This window comes from Panthera tigris, chromosome X (genome assembly GCF_018350195.1).
Source record: "Panthera tigris isolate Pti1 chromosome X, P.tigris_Pti1_mat1.1, whole genome shotgun sequence".
NCBI lineage: Eukaryota > Metazoa > Chordata > Mammalia > Carnivora > Felidae > Panthera > Panthera tigris.
The window spans coordinates 27,743,821-27,769,390 of NC_056677.1; the positions used below are offsets into that span (position 1 = coordinate 27,743,821).

A 25,570-nucleotide genomic window follows, 5' to 3' on the forward strand; every position below is an offset into this window, starting at 1 on the left:
ACAATTTCAAGTGTAAGAGAAGATACGCATTAACAAAAATTTATATTTATTGCCGGTGGGTGTATAAATTGGAATGACCATTTTGGAAAACAATTTGTCATTCTCACTAAGGTGAATATTCACATAGGCAACAATTCAGCAACTCCACTGTTAGGTACACATCCTCAGAGGAACTGCTTTGTGTAGACCACAAAGACAGTTAAGAGAGTATTCATTTCAGCACTTTTTGTAATAACTAACATTTTTTAGAACAGCCTTGGTGTCTGCTAACAGGAGAATGTATAAATACACTGTATTACATTTCAACAGAGAACATAGAAGTGAAAATGGAAATCTCATCACACAGAACAACATGGAAGAGTCTCAGACACAAAACTGTTGGGCAAAATGGGCAAGCCCTAGAAAACCAAATGTTATATGTTATGATTTGTTTGCAATGCCCAAACAAGCAAAACTGAGCAACATATTATTTAGATATTCATATGTGTGTGATAAAACATTTTTAAGCAAAGAAATAATCAAGCCAAATTTCTGGATTATGGTTATAGATGTTGGGGAAAAAGTAGGAAGATGTGCTAGAGGATAAGAATACAAAAATGGTCATTTTCCATTAGCTTTGAGATGGGGAATATTGGGCAAACCTATAAATACAGTAGTGCAATCACCACATCCCACTATCCACCCCCTAATACCATTAAAAATAAAGCCAAGGAAGGAAGTTTTATTTCAAGAGAAACCAAACATTCTATCAGATTTCCCATATTTTCACTTTGTTTATAATCCATGCAAATGATGGAAGGAGGTACATTCCCTCTCCGATTGATGAAAAGCATCAGTCTTAACCTGCCTTGCCACCCAATACTACTTGCTTGGTATCTTGTGGGCAGTTTAATATAGAAAGTGAAATTAAGTATTTTGTTTTAAAAGGTGCTAGAAATCTTAAATCTGGGTCATTTCCAGCTCCTGCTGGACTACAGGCTGTCTTCCTTCTGGGCAGAGATCCCAGTGGGAAAATATAAATACCTCCTTAAATACCCGAGGGTACTTTAGAGCTTTGAAGATAAGGAGATGTGATTGGTAATGTGTCTTATTAACTTTGGTGCAGATTGAGGTAATGAACTACCTTGCTGATTTAACCATCAGGATGGATGGCCCCTTGTGTCCTCAACGTATCTGAAGGGCACAGCTGGAGAGGCTGAATGTACTGGCTTTACAGGTCACCTTTGCAAAATAAAATGTAGTCTTGCAGCCTGAATTAGGGCTAAAAGCCACTTGGAATAACTGTTAAGCTTAACAGTTTGGAACGTAAAACTACTTTGAAATCACAGAACTCACACTGGCTCTGAAGAGATTACAAACAATTAAGGAAACTTCCATTCAAAATGGTGAATTGAGCTGATGTGATAATCCCTCCACTCCCTCCTTCAGTAGTATTGAAATGCTAGATAAATTACAAAGGAAAATATTTGAGTTCATGGCTGTACTATGAAATATGAAAATCCTTAAGCAGCAGAAACAAAGAGGGAAATTAAGCACAGGTAGAAGTGGGGAGGCCAAGCTTACCAAAATACTGGAATATCAGAACAGGATATATGACGTAAAAGCTAGCATATTCAACACTAACTTGGGATGAAAAGAGAGGCACTGGTCTCATGCATTTCAGGGAGATGGAAAAGCATAAAGTTGTGTGTCACCTATCCTGAAAACAAGAGCTATAAAATCCCTACCCACTGGAGTAAAAGGAATTAGCAAGGAGGCTGAGAATCCTTTGGATTTTGGTTGGAAAATAAGGATTCACACACAAAAAGCTGAAAGCTAAGTTTATATCACACCTGAGAGTCGAATATAAGATTTCTAAGACTCTGGTAGAAACATTAGGAAAAAACTCTTAAGGACCAGAGGATAAAGGATGTCTAGTAAAACAATTCCTACTAAAGGTGAGCTCAAACATACACAAAAATTACAAGCCGTGTGAGGAAATTCCCTGCCATTCAAGACAGTCACTAGTTATACAGAATGGTAGAATCCACAAGTTATAATCTAAAGACAGTGCAATTATGAAGAATTTTATAATAAATAAGTTTAGCCTGGTGTTAGAAGTTGCCAGTAGGATCTATTTTTCTTGAGATTGGCAACTAGAGCTCATACTTAAGAAATGAAAGGATTAACTTCCCTGCATTCTATGTTAGAATAGAAACTTCTGCTACATGCTTTCATAAGCTGTGGCTAAAGACAGGGCGCTGATGCAGGGGCAATGGAGGATGTGCAGGGGGGAGAATTGGAAAGTGAGGCAATTCTTTTTTTTTTTTTAAAGTTATCTCTACACCCAACGTGGGACTCGAACTTACAACCCTGATAAAGAGTCACATGCTCTACCAACTGAGCCAGCCACAGGCCTCTGAGGCAATCCTTTCCCCTCAACTTTTTATTGCAGTGTTTAAGAGAAACCCATCTGGTCCCTTTTCTTTAAAGGATCTAAAATAATTTCACTCATCAAATGGGTGGGTACGTTCAGAAAAAGATTGTCGGTATGCATTCCCTCCTGAGCTTCTGGCATGGCCAAAGAGGAATCAAGGACAACTCTTGGAAGTTTCTAATTTCTGACAGTTATGGGAGATGGGGATCTGTCCGTGTTTGCAGGCTAAGATGAAATGTGGTGGGGAAATAAGACTCCAGGGTATCATGGAAACATGGGCTTAAAGGAAGTAACTATCAAGAGAATGTGGTTTAAAGCTACTGGCAAGAGTCAGCCTGAAATTGTGTTGAATACTCCAAGGTACCAAGAATGCAGAGAAGATGCTTTTGGGGATTCACAGTCTATATGAATACGGATCCCCAAAAGACCACACCAAGTCTATAGAGAACAAGCCAGATAAATCAGTGGTGATAACCTACTAAATCTGGTGATAACGTATTCATCATAACAGGTGTCTGTGGGTGTTAATGAGAGGGTACAGCAGTTGTGACCAGCAAAGAAAAGGACATTGATATGAAGAGTATACGTTCTCCTCATTAACCTCCCTTAAAGCAACACAATATGATCACTACCCCCACAAACTTATTGGAAGGGAGGGACTCTACGATCATTGTTTTTCTCTCTCCCACCTCTGTATAATTTGCTGAAGCCAGAGATTAACCTAAACTAATGGAAGATGTTAATAAACTATGAGATCAAAATTTAAATAAGACTAAATTTTAATAATTAAAAGTGAATGAAAAGTCATGGTGTCAGACTGCAATAGTGATGAGGAAGCCAACTACTGGGCAGAAATTGATGTCTGACATGGTTGGTGACAGTTATTGGGAAACCAAAACTCTTTCATGCTCATGACTCACAGAGACTTCCCAACCAAAAGAACTGCATAGGTTTAAATTGTTTCACAAAAGGAATAGAATTAATTATGCATAACCAGAAGAGTGTATAAAAGAAGAGATAAACTTCAAAATAAGTAAGTGAAATCTCAGGAAATGGAAAATAAGGTTTTGAAAAAATAGAAAATTATACACACACACATATAGAGGATGATGTGTATATAGAGATGAGTATATTTATATATCAAAGGATGAAATATATAGTAGTCAGTTGAAGAGATCATTTGAGAAATGGAAGACGGATTTCAGAAAAATACACAGAATCCAATAGACAGAAATGCAAATACAGACAATATTAAGGGGAAACCTTTAGATAATAGCATATGGTGACAGATGGTAGCCGCACTTGTAGCGAGCATAGCACAATGTATGGCGTTGTTGAATCACTACGCTTACACTTGAAACTACTGTCACACTGTGTTCAACCATACTCAAACAAATAGAGAGAGAAAGCAAAATCTGTTGTCTGAGCGCTACAGAAAATACAAGAAAGAATGGGAAGGGAAGGAAACGTATGACATGGAGTTTCAGGGAAGTCAGAACTAATTCACTATATGCTCCATGAGGGAGACACTTTGATTATCTAGGAAATTGCTTTCTGACAATATTTAAATGAAACATTTAAATACTTTCTTCTGTTCTTAATTTCTTTACGTCATTATCATTCTTTGCTTCCTGTTGGCCATGTGGTCCATTTAAAAGATATGCTAATCCCTCAGAAATCTATTTTGGGATATGTTTTCTAAAGGTGTCTTTTATTTTTATGTTAATAAAATTTCCAAGACTATTGGACTATCCCTCTATTTCTCATCTGTGATCACACTTATGACCTCTTCTATTTGAAATTATAAAGCCACCCAGTCCCTTTTTATTTCCTCTCCACTTGGTTGGAATATATATAAACTCTTTATCAACTATATTCACGGAAATGACTCACTTCATGTGGGGGAGGAGGACTTAAAGGCCAGCTAGCGAGCAGTATCTGGCAGCATCAGCTTTTAGTGCTAGGTAAAGTTTTCTGCCCCTGGGCACAACCCTTACTGTTAGTAAACAGTATTTTCACAAGGAGGATCATAATTTATTTTTGATGCAGTAACACAGTAATCATTTGAGACACATGAATTATTTATCAACTATTTCCAGATAAGCATAATCTAAGGGGTAGGAGCATGTGAAGAAGATAAAGCAGCACTTAGGATAATAAATACAATGTAAAATGTCCTTCCCAAAGAGCCAGGCAACATGTCCTGTGAAGAACTCTATAGGGCATAGCGGTTATTAAAAACAATTATAATAAAGTACACTTCTCCATGAAACGCCTTTCTAAAATACTTACGATCTTATGCACATTCAAATATATGAAAAAGTAAAGACCGGCTTCTATAAATCTTGAGAAAACCTGTAAGATTTTTGTGACCTAATAATAATGGTAGTAGTAAGAAGAATTAGAATTAGAACTGCTCACATTTACTGAGCAATAGGCTAAGTACCTGAAATAGAAATGCTCAAGCCTAAGCAGTCTTACACCAGTGTTCACGTTCTTAATCGCGGAGCATCATACATGACCATAAACGGACACATAATGAATAAAGATCAAGAAAAGCAACTGACTTCCAAGGTCTTGCATTTTCCATTGAGCCTGGTGCAGAGCCACTGGTAGTTGGTGGTTAGAGTGTCGAGTTCCTTCTGTAAGGCCTCTCGTGCTGCAGGGGGAGCCTCAGCTATGACACTATTGACGGACTCGGTAAGGAGTTTCACTTTTGCTTCTTTTTGCTGGGCCTCTTCCTTAGCTCTCTGAAAAATAAAGAATGCTCTTTCTTAATAGTGAGTGAGGCAATGGCTTTACTTCCAAAATGCATTCCTGTCTATCATATACTTTCTTCTCCACAAGATTCCGGTTAGATCCCTATTAGAAGATGAATCAAAATAAATCCAATGGTGACTATAATAACTTCCGTTAATTTAGGTTTAGCTAGAATTTGGAGTCAGAAAGAAAAAAAAATATCATCAGAACATAACAGCACTTTAATCAGAATGGTGTGCAAAGCAGTCTACACGTGGGTATGTATTTGCAGTGTGCTCTCTTTCTTTCAAATATAAATGTGTGTGTATGTGTGTATACACATGTCTACACACACACAGAGAGAGACACACACACACATATAAAACAAGAAACAAGTATTTCAGTACCAACTACGTTCAAAAATATCCCATACTCTAGAATTGAAATCATTTATAAATTACTCAGATGGATGAGTAATATTGAAATCAGTGCAATTATCATTGTTTAAATCGAAAGATAATTGATATAAAAAGTCTTCTTAATGCTACATCCAGGACCGTATTTTGACAAAAGAAAGTTCTATTCAGTCACTGAACAGGTACGACAGAAAGAGGAGAATAGCAGCCTCTGCTAGGAAGGAGGCTACCTGGTACTCAGCCATACCTTTTTGCTCTTCTCAGGTCGAAGATAAATTGTTTCACAGAATATCGACATCACACAAGGCTACTTTGTTACCATTGTGGATCATGACAACAATACCACTATATTCCATAGCCATGTTAGAATACGTACAAAATATAAACACTGTCCAAACCACACAAACCCAAACACTTCCCGGTCCCCATTAATATGACTCTGTGCTGCTTCTTTATCAATTCTACTGCCAAATTTACTCTAGTATTCCTTCATTCCAGGACAGATTTATGAAGCTACCAATCACAGAGTTATTCCCAGGCAGTGACAACATGCAATCCAAAGCAAAGCTCTTCAACTCTCCCTCAAATCATTTCTCCCTCAAATCATTTAACACCAGCCCCAATCCTACCACAGGTTCTAATATTCTCTGACTCCTACAACCAAGTTAGGTCCATATAATTGGACAAGTTGGGTTTATTACAGAAGTCCTTTCACTGGTTGAAGGCTGTTGGGGGAATGCTAATTTCATCCTAGTGAGGCCTGACACATAGGTGGGAAAGTTGGGATTCAGGAAGCACAAAAAGCCCTTACATAAAGAAGAACAGGTTCTGGCAGGGGGAAGTTGGACCTACATGCAGGGTAGTGAGTGAGAGTAAGGGGATATGGGCAAAAAATGGACAAGCTCAGCTATAAAATGCCTTTGTATGTTTCAACACAATCCCCCTATGCTTTTGGATTTACTCCCATAATGCCTTAAAAGTATACAATATGATGACAAATCCAAGTTGTTTTGAATACTAAATGATTGCCTTCATTGATTTTAATTTATTTCATTGAAAATTTTAGCTGAAAATTCTCCAATCTGTTTTTGCTATTACTGACCATGAGCTCTGTGTCTATACAAACCGTATTTTGACGACAGTAATTTTAGCATTACAAACAATTCTGACAACATTAATCACTTCGTATGTGCTGCTCTGGGCCATGACAGACATGCTGTAGGTGCTACTTTGGTGGTTCTTTAACAAAACCTTGCAGAATATTCAACATGAGAAAACTGAGTTTCAAAGTGTTTAGGAAAGTCATCCTGGAATCTACACCTTCTTTCTTCTAGTTTATGTTAAGCCCATCTCAAATCCTCCACGAAATGAAGAAGCATGCTGTGCAGTATCCAACGAATGCAATTACATTTCATTCAAGTTACACACAACCCGTACAACTACAAAAAACGCAGGATGAGAAACATTTCCTTCTTCCTTTGTAGGGTTGCATAAATTCTTTTTTAAACAAGCTTAGAAGCAGGGAAACATTCACAGGAGAAAAGGTGGTAAGATTTTTCCACCGGAAGAAAAGGTAGAAAACTAAATAATGGTTGGCAGAATTTAGGTAAAATCCTCATCAGAAATTATGTTTTTGCTTCCCTTTGTTTCCATGAACATAACCATCATATGCTCAGACACCTTTCATTGCCAGTATCTCAAATCGGTGGTTCTCAAAATATGATTCCTTGAAACCACTTTGGAACTTGGTCCCTGGCATCACCTGACAATGTGTTCAAAATAAAAATTCTCAGGTTTTCCTCCAGACTTACTGAATCAGAACTTATGAGGTGGGGCCTAAAAGTCTGTGTCTGAACAAGTCCTTTAGGTGAACGTGATGCTCACTCAGTTGTAAGAATCACAGTTCTAGTCTGTTACACATACGACAACAGTAAATACATCTTTGTAATTCTGGGAAGCACAAGGACTGGGGTTACCGAAAGTGTAGTTAAAAAAATATATAAAGAAGAAAACGTTGAAAGTGAAATATCAGAGATTTTTTTTTAAAGGTTTAATATAAAGTTTTACCATTTAGACATTGTAGAACTCCAAAAGAATTTTGAAGTCAGGTGTTGTTTATCAAACACTCCCCTAGGTTCTTTTATGTTAATTAAAAGGTTTTATTTATAGGGGCGAAAAGAAGTTACGAAAACAGCACTATCATTTTCATTAAAGCACAGGAAATAGCATAAATACACGGAAGGACATCTCTACTTTTTCCCTGAGTAAATTAGGGAGAGACGTCTAAGTAGGTCTGCCAGTCTCTTTTGACAATGAAGATAAATGTGCCCTCAATGTGAGTACAGGAGGAAGACCGGACAAGGTACCATCACTACCCTCCAACTAGTGAAACAGACCTGAAGGGATTACCTTGATTGGCAGGCAAAAAAAAAAAAAAAAAAAAAAGCAAACAAACGAGAAAATGCATCTTCTTCTTGCCAACTCCCTTGGCTGTTGTTGTCATAGGCTGCCCAAGCGTTTCCTCTTTCCAGTATCACCCCCATACTGGCCCGATGTGGTACCTAGATCAGTTATTTCAACAAGTAAATCAAAGTGGACTAATTGGGTTTCTCATATCGAGAACTGTGTGTAAAAGTTTTAAATATCACACAGTCTGCTCTGTAGCACTGGGAAAAAAAAAGGATCTGGTTAGCCAGATAGGCAAACTGTCCAAGGGGAGAAGGAAGAGGGCCAAAAGAGGGACAGAGCCAAAGAAAGGAACTGGGAGAAGTACAGCAGCTGCACACAAGCTCACTGCTGATTATCTACTTAGGGATCTGGGGCAGTGGCTACATAATATTAGAGGAGACTGTGGAAACAGCCAGGAGGGGATTGAAATGTGAGAGGAAAGCAAACAGGGATGCACATGACTTGGAAAGTAAACAAAACAAAAGAAAAAACAATGTCTTGGAATCGCTTGGGATGGGATGGCATATGTGGGAATTAAATATATTCTTTACTCTTAGTTCTCCCACAGATAAAGCCTGTGACTATGACTACATTATTCAACCTACGTGAAGGTTTCAGTTTTTGGATCACCAGAGACCAAGTGTGGACTATTTTGCTTCCAAAGAATCTTCTAGCTCTCACCATCTATAATGATATAATTTCCCTAAGAGTGACCTCCCCACAGTCAAATTTAAAATCATTACAGTCTCTTGTTTGAAGGCTTACAATGGGTTTCCCCTTTCACTTTTCACGAAAACTCCCCCAAACCCTACTAAATTCCTGTATCAGCAGTTATCTACCAAACCACTCAAAATCATCTCAGGTCATTTATCCTGTTTTACTCTCTTCAGGCTGGCAGGCTTCTTTCTCTTCCCAATGAGACTTAAGGTCTTTGTAGGAACTCTTACCTCTGATTGGAATGTGCCTCTATGAGGTTTTTTTAAGGCTTTTTCTTAGGATTCATATCTCAGACTAAAGATAATGTCTCACAAATTCCCTACATGTCAAACCTTTCTAAAATACCATTTCACCGCCTGCAAGTCCCACCTAAACCCTAATTATTTTTTTATTTCACAATCTTGCTTCATGTTTTAGGCAAATTACCATGATCTCAAAAGAGTTTATTTCTCCATTCAATGCCTGCTCTCCTTCCACTAGAACGTAAGTTCCAAGTCAGGTCACTTTTATGTCTTAGTCACCACCATGTTCATTGTCTAAAATGGTATTTGGCACATAGTAAGTATGCGATTAATGTTTTTTTGCTTATATGAATAAGTGATATGTAGTATTATTAGATTAGAACAATTTTGTAGCTTTTAGTACCCTGAAAACTATCACCGTTTACCCACTATAGTCTTATATCCTTATATGTTTTTTTTTTTAATTTTTTTAACGTTTATTTATTTTTGAGAGAGAGACAGAGCATGAACGGGGGAGGGTCAAAGAGAAGGAGACACAGAATCTGAAGCAGGCTCCAGGCTCTTAGCTGTCAGCACAGAGCCCGACGCGGGGCTCAAACTCACGGACCGCAAGATCATGACCTGAGCTGAAGTCGGCCGCTTAACCGACTGAGCCACCCAGGTGCCCCATCCTTATATGTTTTAATTTTACTTTGTACATGTGACAAAAACTACATAATCTAGTGATATTTAAACATATCAGTTGTGATGTATTTTCTACCTATAATAACTATTCACCGAATTATATAAATTATATAATAAAGTATATGTAATTAATTTCTTACCATGCAGCATCGATGACAATAATAACGGTAATAATAATTACTTTGCTTTGGGTATCTATTTTTTGCCTGACATTGCTTGAGAACTTTCCTATTTCGTCTTTATAATAGTACTGAATAGCAGGCACTTTGATACCTAGTCCACAAATGAGGGGGTCAAGCCCAATGGGTTTAGGAAACTCAACCATGTTTACCAACAGTTGGCAAGGGAAAAAAAAACCAGATTTTAAACACAAGTGTCTGTCTCCATAATGATTTTTTTGTGTCATGAGGCCATGAGCCAAATATTTATTAATATTTAATGTAGGCTCATGTGGTTAAATGATGTGTTACTGCTAGTACAGAAAGATAACAATTATCATTATAGTTAGAAATCACTGGAGGCCCACTCTGCGTCAGGCAATTGACTTACATGCAAGTTGCAACTCTCAGTACATACATTCACATTAGAAAATGACATGGTGGAAGACTCTAAAATACAGAGAACAAACCGGGGATTGCTAGACAGGGTGTTGGTGGGGGGATGGGCTAATGGGTGACAGGTATTAAGAAGGGCATTTGTTGGGATGAGCACTGTGTATTATATGTAAAGTGACAAATCACTGGGTTCTACTCCTGTAACAAATACTACACTGTATGTTAACTAACTGGAATCTATATAGATAAATTTAAAATTAAAAAAATCATATGTATGTAAAACTTTAAAATTAAAAAAAAAAAAAAGAAATGAAAATGACATGGTGCAGACATGACAAAGTAGAGATCTCTGAGTTTTCCAAGGCCACTGCATAGATTCTACTTCAGGCCTCACTTCCCAGTCCCTGCCACATACTACTTTTCCTGGTCCCAAATCAACATTAATTTTTATGCTACTGTTTCAGAAGAAGTCCATGTAAATTCAGTGCTTTTTATTCACATTAAAAGGCATCTGTTAAAGTACTTAGTATCCAAATTCTTAGAACCCCCTTTAAAAATTAACACAGGTTGTTAACTACATTTTCAACTGTCACTGCATGAAGACTTGATATATTTTCAATTTGAATTTTCATCACTGGAAACAGCTCATGTGACAAGCTGATTCCAATATCTTAATACTATATAATTTCATGGGGAAAATGTTCCTTACAGTGATAGCCAATATTTATATTTTGACCACAATGCATTAAAAGAAATAAATGCTTCAGAATCCATAATGTGTACCGAACTTGAAGCTGAATTCATTAAAAATAAACCTCCACTATTAAGCCAAGGAAAGAACAGACAGTGCAGAATCACAAGGTTAAGCAATGTTGCATCTTTCTTTTTTTTCTTTCTTTGTTTCATTTTACTCGGTTTATTTTACCTTCATCTCTTCGACTGCAGTCTGTAATTCGTCTGGGGTTTTATATTCAAAATCTCTCTCTAGGTATTCTTCTTCAGCTTGCGTCATCCATTCGTGCATCTCTGACAGATCTTTCTGAAGACTTACAGTTTTATCCAAACCTCCCTTTAAAGCTTCCTTTCTGGCATAGACCTTCCATAAAACAAAGCAACAAGCAAAGCATGAATATGGAAAGTCACAAAACATTGTCATTATATTATTACTCAACAGTCTGTAAATAACTGAAAGTTTAGATAGAAAAGATGAAGTAACAAGGAAAAAAGCTTACATGAATGAGGAAATAACTCATGGCGATTGGTTATACTTAATTTCACATTAGTGTTAAAATAAGATATAGCCATTTACTTGGCATACGTAATAAAATGAACATATTCCCCCTCTGACTATAATTTAGCTGTGTGTGGGGCTATGCTTTTCTGTGAATGAAGAATAGAGAAAAAGACTTTTTCATAATATGTCTCAGTTGGATACATAAATTTATTGGCACGGTTTCTAATGTTCATAAATCTGAGTCTACTCTTCTACTTTATTTTTTAATTTTTTTTACCCTTCCACTTTAAAGAATGAATCATACAAAACACAGTGTACAAAAAGGGGTATGAATAATTGTAAATATTTATGCCCCCAACATGGAAGTACCCAAATATACAAAACAGTAACATACATAAAGAAACTCATTGATAATAATACAATAACAGTAGGGGACTTTAACAACACACTTAGATCATCTATGCAGAAAATCAACAAGGAAACTAGGGCTTTGAATGACACACTGGACAAGATGGATTTAACAGATATATTCAGAACATTTCATCCTAGAACAGCAGAATACACATTCTTTTCAAGTGCACATGGGACACTCTCCAGAATAGAACACATACTAGGTCACAAACCTGGCCTCAACAAAGACCAAAACACTGCGCCCATACCATGTATATTTTCTGACCGCAAAGCTATGAAACTTGGGGTATGTGGGTGGCTCAGTCAGTTAAGCATCCAACTCTTGACTTCAGCTCAGGTCATGATCTCATGGGTTTGTGGGTTCAAGCCCTGCATCAGACTCCATGCTGGCAGTGTGGAGCCTGCTTGGGACTTTCTCCTTCCCTCTCTGTCTTTGCCCCTTCCCCACTTGTGCTCTCCGTCACTCTCAAAATATAAATAAATAAATAATTTGTTAAAAAAGCAATGAAACTTGAAGTCAACCACAAGAAAAAATTTGGAAAGACCAAAAATACATGGAGGTTAAAGAATATCCTGCTAAAGAATGAATGGGCTAACTGAGAAATTAAAGAAGACAGGAAAAAAATACATAGAAATAAATGAATATGAAAACACAATGATCCAAAACCTTTGGGATGCGGCCAAAGCAGTCATAAGAGGCAAGTATTTTAGCAATACTAGCGTACATCAAGAGGTAAGAAAAATCTCAAATACACAACCTAACCTTACACTTAATGGAGCTAAGGAAAGAACAAATGAAGCCTAAAGCGAGAAGAAGGGAAATAATAAAGATAAGAGCAGAAATAAATGGTATAGAAACAAAAAAAAATCCCATAGAACAGATCAATGAAATTAGGATCTGGTTCTATGAAAGAAATAATAAGATTGATAACCCCCTAGGCAAACTTATCAAAAAGAGAAAGGACTCCAAATCATGAATGAGAAAGGAAAAATCACAACACCACAGAAATACGAAGTGGCATGAACACTGTTCATTTCAGCTTTGAAGGTAGCAACATATTAGAAACAAATCCAAATGTGCTTCCACGGAGAGTAAGTTAAATAAATTGTGAGATACACACACACACACACACACACACACACACACACACACACACACAATGGGATACTATTTAGCACCAATACATCTGTACTGAAGTGAAAGCTGTTCAGTATATAATTTCAAGATTAAAAAGCAGGTTGCAAAACATTATGTGTGGTAATAGGAGACTTGTGATTTTAAATCTTCATAGATTCCTGAAGTACTAATTTTTTAGAGAAGAATGTATTACTTATTAACCAGAAAAACAGCAAAACTTTAAATATCTAAAATAAAATTGTGAATGCTAATCACTTGTTACAAAGTACCCTGTTGAACCACACTGAGGGAAAAATTTTAATTTGGTACTAGAATGATTATATATTGTGTCTCTTTTACTTAAAAAAAGGAACTCTATCCCAATGTCATCAATTCTTTTCTGTGAAATTAAGTAGAGTTCTATCTTTCAAGTAATGTAATTTTAATTGAACAGTCTTAACATATAATTGATAATTTTAGTATAATAACGCTTTCATGTAATCTACCAAATACTAAATATGTGCAGAACCATATTAATTTTCTTTATTCTTTACAACCATCTTAATCCTAATATAATAATATTAAAACAACTTTCAGTTCTTTACTCTCCTTGGTGATCCATTGAAATGTAAATAATTGCTTCACTGTGACACAGCTAGAACAGTATGCCTAAGAGTTATACTAATTAAAGTATAAAGACTATTTACATAATCAATGAGCCTATAATCAGTGTAAGTAAACAGGTTGCTCAATTTCTACCTAGATCGTCTGCTGTAATCTTTTCAGGCAGTTGGCAAAGTGACAATATTAGAATGACTAATGGAACTTAGCCAAAGACTTATAGTAAAAACAAACAAACAAACAACAAACAAAAACACGCACACACATGCTATTAAACTAAACCAGAAGAAAGGAATCAGGACTGATTTTTTTTTTTTTTTTTTTTTTAAGGAAAACCAGGCAGGAAGTCATTCTGAGGTGACAGCACAAATGTACTGGAAAGAACATCAGCTTTGGAATCAGGATACCTGGACTCAGTCAGTAGCAAGTTAAGTGAACCTGAAGACAACACCTCATTTTTCTTTATCTCTGCTCTATAACTAATCTAACAGTTGGACCACATGATTTCCAAGGTCTTTTCGAAGCTTAACATTCCATAGTTCTATGCCTGATCAGACAGAGATATTAATTTTTTTGTTTCATATTTTAGAAGGATCTATAAAAAGGTATAGGCAATTTTTCCCTTACCTTTGTCATATTAGTGATGCAAACATTCTAGCCTGAAAGTGTGCAATCTACCCCCACAGTTCAAGATGACGTTGCCACAACTAAGTACAGAAGAGAAAGTTCTTCATATTTCCTGTTCTAGAATTCCTGAACGCAACATTCAGCATTGCCCTTCCTCACTTCACTACCTGCCCTCCACCCCCGGCTCTATTTACATATAATTGACATATAACCCTTTATAAGTTTAAGGTATGCAATGTGATGATTTTATAAATATACATGCTGTGAAACAATTACCACAATAGGATTAGTTAACACTTCCATTACCTCACATGATTCCCATTTTTTTTTCTTTTCATGGTAAGAACATTTAAGATCCACTCTCTTACCAACTTACAAGCATATGATGCAGTATTGTTAACTATAGTTACCTGGCTATACATTAGATCTCAAGAACTTATTCAGTGTATAACTAGAAGTTTATAACATTAGATTGAAATCTCTCCATTTGCCCCACCCCCAGCCCTGACAGCCACCACCACTACTCTATTCTACAGTTCATCTTTTTTAGATTCCTCATAGAAAATTATACACTATTTGGTCTTCTCTGACTCATTTCATGGAGCACAATGCCCTCAAAGTTCATCCAAGTTTTTGCAAAGTGCACGATTTCCTTTCTCATGCCTGAATAATACTCCATTGTAGGTATATATGTAATTACGTATGTACGTGTATACACACACATATATGTATATGTACACCATATCTTCTTTATACAGTCATCCAGTGCTGAACATTAAGGTTGTTCCAGATCTTGAGTTTTGTGAATAATACTGTAATGAACGTGGGGGTGCAGATACCTCTCTGAGATTCTGATTTCATTTCCGTTGGAACTATATGCAGAAGTGGGACTGCTGGATAAGATAGCTCTAGTTTTATTTTTTTTGAGGAATCTCCATATTGTTTTCCATAGTAGTCACACCAATTTACATCCCCATCAACAGTGCACGAGGGTTCCTATTTTTCCACATGCTCATCAACACTGGCTCTCTCTTGCCTTTTTCGATGACAGCCATTCTAACAGATGTGAGGTCATGTTTCACTGTGGTTTTGATTTGCATTTCCCTGATTAGGGATGCTGAGCATTTTTTCATGTAACTTTTGGCCATTTGTATGTCTTCTTTGGAAAGAGCATCTATTCAGTTTCTCTCCCCATTTTTAAACCAGATTGTGTTTTGCTACTGAGTTGTACAAGTTCCTTGTATATTTTAGCTAATGACCCCTTATCAGATACACGGTTTGAAAATATTTCCTCCCATTCTGTAGGCTATCTTTTAATTTTGCTGATTGTTACTTTTGAGGTGCAGATGCTTTTCAGTTTGATGTAGTTCCATTTATTTTTCTTTTGGCGCTTGTGTGTTGGTGTCATATCCAAAAAATCCTTGCCAAGATAAACGTCAAAGAACTTTCTCCCTGCGTTTTCCTCTAAGGGTTTCATGGTTTCAGGTATTTTAAGTCTTTAACACATCTTGTCTTAATGTTTGTGGTGTGAGTTACAAATCTAATCACACTCTTCTGTGTGTGATTATCCAGTTTTCCAAATACCACTTATTGAAGAGATCTTATCATTTTCCTGTTGAGTAAGTCTGACTCCTTCATCCAATATTAGCTGACTGTATACATGAAGGTTTATTTCTGGGTGGTCAATTCTCTTCCACTTCTTTATGTGTCTATTTTTACACCAATGTCATACTGTTTCTATTGCTAGAGCCTTGTAATATAGTTTGAAATGAGAAGTATGATGCCTCTGTCGTTCTTTCTCAGGATGGCTTTGGTCATTTGGGGTCTTTTGAGGTTCCACACAAATTATAGGAAAGCTTGTTCTATTTCTGAGAAAAATGTCATTGGATTTTTTTTAATTAACGTTTATTTATTTTTGAGGGGGGTGGTACAGAGAGACAGAGGCAGAGAGAGAATCCAAAGAAGACTTCAGGCTCTGAGTTGTCAGTACAGAGCCTGACACAGGGCTCAAACTCACAAACCACAAGATCAGGACCTAAGCCGAAGTCAGATGCTCAACCAACTGAGCCAGCGAGGTGCCCCTGTCGTCAGAGTTTTAATAGGGATTGCAATGACTCTATAAATGGCTTTGGGTAGGATGAACATTTTAACAATATTAAGTCTTCTGACCCATGAACACAGGATATCTTTCCATTTATTTGTATTTTCTTCAATTTCTTTAATCAAATCCTATAGTTTTCATAGTATAGATCTTTCACCTCCTTGGTTAAGCTTGTTCCTTTTGTTTTTGATACTATCACAAACAGGACTGTTTTATTTCTTTTTCAAACATTTTGTTGTTAGTGTATAGAAATATAACTGATTTCCATATAGTTCTATACAATGATTTTGTATACTGCAACTTGACTGAATTTGTTTATTAATTACAACAGTATTTTGGTGGAGTCTTCATGACTTTCTATATATAAGAACACATCACCTAAAAATAGACAGTTTTATTTATTCCTTTCTGATTTGGATGCCTTTCTTTTTCTTTCCTAACTATGTTGGCTAGGATTTCCAGTACTGTGTTAAACAGGAGTGGTAAGAGTGGGCACCCTCTTCTTGCTCCTGATCTTCGAGAAAAAGCTTTCTGCTTTGCACTACCCAGTAGGACCCTGGCTGAAAAGTTGTCATATATGGTTTCTATTATGTTCTGGGGCATTCCTTTTATACTGAATTTATTAAGTTTTTTCATGAAAGTTTGTTGAACTTTGTCAATTGTGTCAAAATTTTTTTCTGCATCTATTTAGATGATATTTTTTTAATCTTTCATTCTATTAATGCAGTATATCACAGCATGTAGTATATTTTCATATATTTTCATGTTACCAATTAACATCCTTTAATTTCAGCTTGATCTCCTTTCAGCAGGTGTTCTAAGGCAGGCCTAGTGGTAATGAACTTTCTCAAATTTTGTGTGTCTGTCAAAGCCTTTATCTCTCCTTCATTTTTGAAAGACTACTTTGCCAGACAGTGTATTATTGGTTAGCATTTTTTTCTTTTTATTAAAGTTTGTTTATTTGAAAGAGAGATCACAGTAGGAGAGGGGCAGAGAGAGGGAGGGAGACAGAAAGAATCCCAACCAGGCTCCACACTGTGAGCACAGAACCTGACAGACGTGGGGCTCAAACACATGAACTGCAAGATTATGACCTGAGCTGAATGAAGGCGGACGCTTAACGAAATGAGCCACCCCGGGGCTCCAGCAATTTTTTTCTTTCAGCACTTTAAATGTATCTTCCCAATGTCTCCTGGCCTGTAAGGTTTTGGCTGAGAAATCGGAAGAAAATCTTATGACGTTCCCTTGTAGGCAAAAAATGTGAAAATAAGTACAGGGAACCTCATTTAAAATGGAGTCAGGAAGACCTGAAGAGAAAGCTGTCACAAATGTACCACCCCCCTTGCAGCCTACGTAACCATCAGGAAGAAGGAAGCTCTCTTCTTACCCCAGGAAACAATATGCTAACTAATGCCTATAGTCAAGGAGAAACCGCTAAAACCTTAAACTCTGCTCTTCTCCAAAAACCTTTTGTTCAAAACAACCTTCCCCAATTTCTCCCTAAAACCTATTAGCAGCTGACCTTGCTTTTGTCTCTTCAGACTTGCTATGGTTTGCCATAGTTTAATTGTCCCAAATTGCATCTCCTCTACTATTCCCAAATAAACTCATTTTGCTAAAAAAAAAAAAGGGGGGGGGGGAACTAATTTATTTTTAATGTCTCTTGGGGAATATGTTTTTGAGTTGAGTTTTTTTGGTGGCCTATAAGCCTCCAGAATTTAGATGGTCAAATCTCTTTCCAGATTTGAAAAGCTTGCAGCCATAATTTCCATAAATAAGTTCTCTGCCCCCTTCAACTTGATCCATTCTACTGCTAATGCTCTTTATTACATTTTCCATTTCTTTCATTGTATTCTTCAGCTCTCAGATTTGTGTATTTTTAGGATTTCTGTTTCTTTTTTAAAAATTTTTCATTTTGTTCATTTATTACTTTCTTAATTTAACTGAATAGTCTTTTTTTTCCTACAGCTCATTGAGTTTCCTTTGAAAAACTATTTTGAAGTATTTATCAGATAAGCTGCAGATATCCTTATCTTTGAGATTGGTTACTGGAAAATTATTATGATCCTTTGGTGGTGTCGTGATTCCTTGACTGTCCATGTGCCTTGAAGCGTGGCAACGCTGTCTTTGCATTCACAGTAAAAGTCAGCTCCTCCAGTCTTTACTATCTGCCTTCAGAAGATAAATACCTTCTGTCAACCTTGTTAGGGATTCTGAGGCTATCTGAGGCTTCTATGAATATGACTGTTCCCCAATTCTTGTTCCCTACTGTGGGAGAATTCTTACCCTTATATGGCTTCCCTTCATCCTGCAAAAACCATAGTAGGTATCGACAGCCTCCCTTTTGCTTTCCCGAGAGTGGGGCTAAATGTTCAGGTGTGTGGTCTCTCCAAGACTTGCAGATTTAGACCAACCTTCTGTGCATGCTCATTAGCATCCTACAAAAGCTCACCCTTGCCTCCAGCCAGAGTATGCACAGGGAGCCAGCCACAGGGTCGGGATGCAAGTGGGTGTGGCATGAAGGGCAGTCGTGGTGCTGTGGGAAGTTGGAGAAAACACTGACCCCAGTGGCTGGTAGGCAGAACTCCTGATGGAGTCAGTGATATTCTCACGATCCGTGTACTTGTAATACAGTTTCCAGCCCTGGTTGCTGTTCTCCCAGCTGCTCACTACCCCAAACTGGTGGAGCTCTGTACTGTGGATGAAGGACAGAGAAATGTTCCTCTTTGTTTAACACCCCCGCATGGCTGTGAAGCTGGGTACTCACTCACATGGTCTCACTTTTCTGCACAGGAGAAACCAGGGTTCTGGTAAGAGCTCTCTTGGCACTGACCTGTGTCACCTTGGAGAACGAATGATGCAGGGAAAGTCAGACCTTTCCTCAAACCTCTCCAATGCATCCAGTCTCAGATTTTTTTTGGTTTCAACAGTATATTTGATCTTCTCCACTTGACTCTTGGACCTACAAAATGGCTCCACTTTCTGTGGGTGGTTTTCTAAGTCAGTGTTCTCCAGGGGCTATCAGACCATGGCTGAAAATGGCTGGAGAAGGTTCATGGACTACTGCAAGGTCAACAGGCAGTAGACCCTATGGAGAGGGTGAGAATCCTCCCAAGTACCTTGGCATATGGTGCTGGATCATACACCATCCACAAAGGCACAGGGAGACAAGAAGACTTGACTTAAGAGTTTGGGCTTGGGTAAATGGAAAGATGAAGTTTCATTTATTCTTCCAGGGTGACTACTAGAATAGGAAACTGAGGAGTATATAAGGAATTTGAGTCACATGCTAGATTTAATGTATCTATTCATCAATACAGATGTATTGACTCAGAAGATGGATATACAGATTTAGGAAAAAGTCCAAATTATAACAAAATTGTGGAAGCAATAACTTACACGTAACATTTAAAGCCATAAAGCTGAATGAGTTTACCTAGAGATTTAGTGGTGATAAGGAACAGAAGAAGTCCAAAGATGGAGCCCTAGAATGATTTCAAGTTTAGAGGTCAAGGCGAAGGAACCACTAAAGGTATTTATAGTGGTCATGGAAACTGAAGGCAGACTAAGAAAGAACCAAGAGAAAAAGATGATAGAGAAGCCAATCAAACAAAGATAAAGAGTAAATAATGGATTTAATGATGTGAATTCACTAGTGACTGTGACAAAAATTGCTTCAGTGAGTGGTGAGGATGAAAACTTGATTAGGGGGCATTCAAGACAGAACAGGACGAGTGGTATGGAAAGAGTTTCTGTAAAGAACAAAAATGGAGAAGTGGCTGGAAGGAATGTGAAGCAAAGGTTTTTGTTTGTTTGTTTGTTTTAGACTTTATTTTTATGTAATCTCTACACCCAATGTGGGGCTAGAACTTACAACCCCAAGATCAAGAGTCACACATTTCACTGACTGATCCAGCCAGGCACCCCAAGGGGTGTCTTTTTTAATGATAGGAAACATTACAGAATAATTTCCTATTGATGGAAATGATCTAGTAGAGGAAAGAAATACATTTTTTTCTTTAAAAGTTTATTTATTAATTTTGAGAGAGAGAGAGAGAGAGAGAGAGAGAGAGAGTGAGAGTGAGCATTCAAGCGGGGTAGGGGCTAACAGAGAGGGAGAGAGTGAGATTTCCAAGCAGTCTCCACAGTCTCATTGCAGAGCCCAATGCGGGGTTTGAGATCACGAACCACAAGTTCATGACGTAAGTCAAAAATCAAGAGGCAGACACTTACCCGACTAAGCCACCTACACACCCTGAAATATACTGCTGATGTAGGTGGTAGGGGATGTTTAACAGGTGCCTTAATGTCTGTGCTGAAAAAAGAGGATGGTATGCAACATATAAGTGGAAAGGCTCGTCTTACATAGGAGTAAACACAGGTCACTCGTGTTAACAATGGGAAAACAGAGTCGTTAACTAACGTGCAAGTCAGTGGGAGTAGATGCAAGCTCCCTTCTAAATGTTTCTATTTTTCTCATTGAAACACAAAGCTAGTTAACTGCCATACAGGAAGGAGAGAAGAAGAACTGGCAGAGATCTGCAAAAAGAAATTTGTGAAATACTCATCAGAGGGGTGGGGCTGTGAATGGATATGAATAATGCAGTAAGATTACCAATAAGCACCAAGGGGCTATTTGAAGTTTGCACGCATGATTTCCAAATGAGACTAGCCAGTTATGATATGTGTTTTCCTCCAGCCATGTTCATCCGTCCCGGTACTGGCACAGCATCAACTGAAAAGTGGATCTGATCTGACCTTATATCCATGTAGGATACTGTCACATGGATATAATATAGAAAGACAGGAGAGGACAAGAGAGTTGAGGGAAAACACAAGGGGTGCTCTTAATGATGGATTATAGAATCAACTTGGAGTAAGGAATGGCCAAGACAAGATTAAATGCTTTTCTAATGAGAAGCTGGTAAGATCACTGCATTATGCATTCCATTAGGAAGGAAGAATTTTTGAGGTTGGATTACTGAGGGGATGAGCTGGAAATTAAGGTGCTGATGGTTGCAGGGTAGGGTACCTGAGGTTGAAATTATGGAGAAGTATCTGGTAATGACAATGTTTAGGTTACGGGGCTGAGACCGGGTAGCTAAGGTAGAATAGAAGACACAATCATCAGAGGAGCTTTCAAGGTAGTGAAGGCTGGAAGAATCATCCGAGAAAATATTGAAATCAGGAAGAATTATGACAGTAATGACAGTAAGTCCGTTGTTAAAATATTCAAGAAATAAGGAAGAGTGACTGAGGGATCTGTGGATGATTGTACCCAAAATATGCATTGAGTGAGAAAAAGACAGTGATTTGCAACTTATGACAATGACATCCTTCTAATCTCTAGACTCAGTGTTTCTTGGTAACTACTATAAATTTAGAGCTGCTAATTAAAAAAATATATTTACGCACTAATTATTTAGAAACGACACATGTTTTATAATTTTATATATGCAGGTTTATGTCTATTTTATGTCTGCTTATTTTATTTACCACGCATGTACATAGTGGTTACTCTGTGCTAGGTACTCATCTACATACTTTACAAGATTAACTCATTTGATCAATATTATAAAATTCTTATAAAGTAGGCATTAATATCCTCACATTCTCAATACGGGGAAACTGAAGCAGGGAGAGATTAAGCAACTTTTCCAGTACCACACACGTAGGTTATGGTGGGGGCAAGACCTAAACTGAGGCGATATGGTTCCAGAGCTCCTGGTCTTACTATGTTTGCTCTGAAACCATGAGAAATCCTTCTCCATCCTTAAGAGTTTTTGATTTTATCGGCCAAGCATTTCAGGGAAGTGAGCCTCGGAAATCTTTTCATTGTGAGATGGGAGTTACCTTATATAAATGACATCTCTGTCTTTATATACATAGTTTATACGCCCAGTTCAAGATGTACTTCTAATGGTCTACTTCTCCAAAGTAAACATGACCAAAATGGAAGTACTGAGTAGTCTACTAAGCTAGTCAATATTGTTCCTTCTTCAGGCCCAAGTCTTTCTTTCATTAGTTAAAGGCATTGTGGCCAACTCTGTTGCATAACACAGGAAACTGAAAACATTTTGATTCCTCCTTGACTCTCTGGACTCTTTACCAGCAAGCACTCTTTACCAGCAAATACTGTCATTTCCAATAGGATCTGATTAAAAGAAGAAAGGAACGTGCCATGTTAGAAAAAGAATAACAGTCAAAGGTGGGTATGAGTGTAGAATCCATAATCAAAAATATAACAAGGAAGAATTTGCCTAATTGGCAAAAATACGGATAAAAGCTAAGACTACATTATATAAACATAACGTTGAGCACACTGAGTGAAATAACCTTACTGGAGACAGGTCTTGCTGGAAAGAGTTTCAACAAAGTTTGAATCACACGAGCACTTTGGCCCAGTTTTCCCAGAATAACATATCCCTTCCACACAGTATTTGCTATATAATGAGAAGATACACATAAACAGTAATGAGAGACAGAACAACAAGCATTAAAGTGATCTCCATCTCTACTGACGATTTTGGAAAAAATCGGGAGAGGTTTGGACAGTGAACCAAACATAATGTCACCAGAGGATGACGTATTTCAAATTTCTTGTCTCTCCATCTCCACTCATGCCCTTCCTGTCCTTTGCCAGGAGTACTTTCTATCTGGACAACTGCAGTTCTTGCCTGTTTCCGCTTGTGCCGCTTCCAGCCATTCTTCATAGAATAGGAATATAGAGAAAAGTTTTAAACAGCCACTTGAGATGATGCCACTTCTGTATCTGGAAGCTTAATACCTTCCCAATGCACTTAACGTGCATACTAAGTCCTCACTATGACTCATGAGACCATTCACGACTTATTTCCCCCCGGTTTTCTCCTGGCTTATACTGCCCCACTTAGAGAGGCTTCCCTTCTGTTCCGCATACATGCTCACTCTTCTCCCCTGCCTCAGCACTTTTTCCCACTTCATCTTAGATCCACACTTTCCCTAGTCCCCATGTCAAAGTGCCAGGTTCTTTGCACTAATCAGATGTCAGCTTTCATTCCACCTCTTCAGAAAAGACTTAACGGTCTACCCAACAAAAAGCAGGCTCCCTGCTCCTTTACTCTCATTCAGAGCATTCGGATTGCTTCCTTCAGAGAATCCGTCAACGTTAAAATTAGGCATTTGTGCAATATTATGTTAATTCATTTACTTTCCATCTTCTCTACTAAACTATACCCACCATGAAGACAGATATTTATCATGTTTATTTTCTTCCCTACTTAACATCTGTTACAAAATGTTTAATAATATATACTGAAATATTCTAATAAGTAATTAAGAAATCCTAAAAATGTTTCTCTAAAAATTATGTAATTGTATGTATATTAGTTTCTTTAATAACCATATAACAAAATAATGTAAAGATATGTATAATTATGAAATCCTTCCCTTCCTCCTTTCTTCTTTTCAGTATGGTCTACCAACTTGTGAGTTATTTGAATGATGATTATCCTTTATTTTAGAAATAACTAAAATTTTGGGATTTTTTTTTAGTTTTTATAAATTTATTTTGATAGAGAGTGCACACGTGCATGCAAATCGAGGAGAGGCAGACAGAGAGAGAATCCCAAGAAGGCTCCACACTCTCAGCACAGAGCCTGATGTGGGGCTCAAATCCATGAACCATGCAATCATGACCTGAGCCAAAACCAAGAATTGGACACTTAACTGACTGAGCCACCCAGGGACCCCTAAAATCTTGGGGTTTTTTTATTTGGATACCAAACTTTTAGAATTTAAACAGCCAACCATTTTATACCAACAAAATCAAATCATGGGATCTCAAAGGATCTCCAAGTATATCAGACATTTGGACAATTTTGTCTCTAATTTTTTTTTCAGATTCTGGCATCTAAAAACAAATGAGTTAATTTTAACCCAAGAAAGAACATCACACCCCATTTTGTGTGTAGCCATTTCTATAATGCATAGATTTACAGTTTCCAGTGCTCTCTGGAGCCCTGAACTGGGCCCAATACTCAAGCTTGGCTTCCATACTTTTACTGTACTGTCTGACTTCTGTTCTGGATTGCATGATACCTTTCTTAAGAAACACAGATCACTTGCCCATAAGATCAGAGCATACACAGTGTGATACATTCCATGGAGAACCAAAGAGATGTAAAATATTCTAGGATGTGATGAAAACACGGATGGGACCTATGGAATTTTTGTTATGAAGCAGGCTAATGTGTTTATACCTCTCTTAAAAGGCATATCTGTGGTGTATGTTATAGCAGACATAAGGTCTTAAACAAGGACATTTTAAGACTAACTTGAGATATTTCAAAAATTACACTTCTCCAATATGCAAAAACCTTGAGGTTTCAGTAATACTGTTGTGTGTATATGTATGTGTGTGTGTATGTGTGTATGTATGTGTGTGTGTGTGTGTGTGTGTGTGTGTATATGCTATCATTTTCCCTCTTGCTCTAAATTGGTGTTGTTCTTTCCATTCATCCATTAGAAACATTCAACAAATGCCTTTCATACTGGCCTTGCAGGAAAACATAAATGGTATAATCTATTACCTAAATAATATTTTTTTTTTCCTGAACATTCCTTCTAGAGCCGGCTTACTCCAAAGAAGAATGCAAGCTAGCTGACCCAGGGCTATCTTCGTCTGTGAGTTAATAGAACTGTTGAGCATTTGCCACTGACAGTATTAGCTGGGTGACTTGCCTTGCCTTTTACTTTTCTAAATTCTTTACTTTTTCAAATTTAATTTTTGCCTTGTGGCATGATTTCTTTTCAACTTTGAAAGGTTACTGAGAAATAACGAAAGACTGGCTGTGTCTAATACACATAAGATGAAACCTCTTATTAACTTCAAAAAAGGTACTGGTATACTGAAAAATAATCACTGCTTTAGGTCAAAATTTCATCTTACGAACAAGAAGTATTCGATATATAGTACTTGTGTATATAATATTTAATTTTCCAGAATGCAATCTCAAAATTAAAAGTAATATCTATAAAACACTCTGCTGCATAAAAATGAAGCACTCGGATATGCAGAGTGGTTTTGTGTTTTATTTCCCCCTCTGAGCTATTCGTAACTATTTCCCAACTTTAGCTCATTTATTGAAATAAATGTAGTAAAGAAGCCAAACTTGCCTATCTTAATAATCTGAAGTGAAAATTATTTATCATATTTGTACATGCACAGAGACTACTCATTCATTTTATTTCTGTACCAAGTAT

General features: G+C 37.3%; 1 protein-coding gene across 1 annotated transcript in view; it reads right to left on the minus strand.

Annotated features, from left to right (window-relative positions):
• The window catches only part of DMD (dystrophin), a 1,614,661-nt gene that overhangs the window by 1,262,781 nt on the left and 326,310 nt on the right, over positions 1 to 25,570 (minus strand). The window contains exons 22-23 of the mRNA XM_042974140.1: positions 11,142 to 11,312; positions 4,984 to 5,166 (exon numbers count right to left, since the gene is read on the minus strand). Coding sequence (XP_042830074.1) covers positions 4,984 to 5,166; positions 11,142 to 11,312 — 354 coding nt within the window. The remainder of the gene's footprint in view (positions 1 to 4,983; positions 5,167 to 11,141; positions 11,313 to 25,570) is intronic.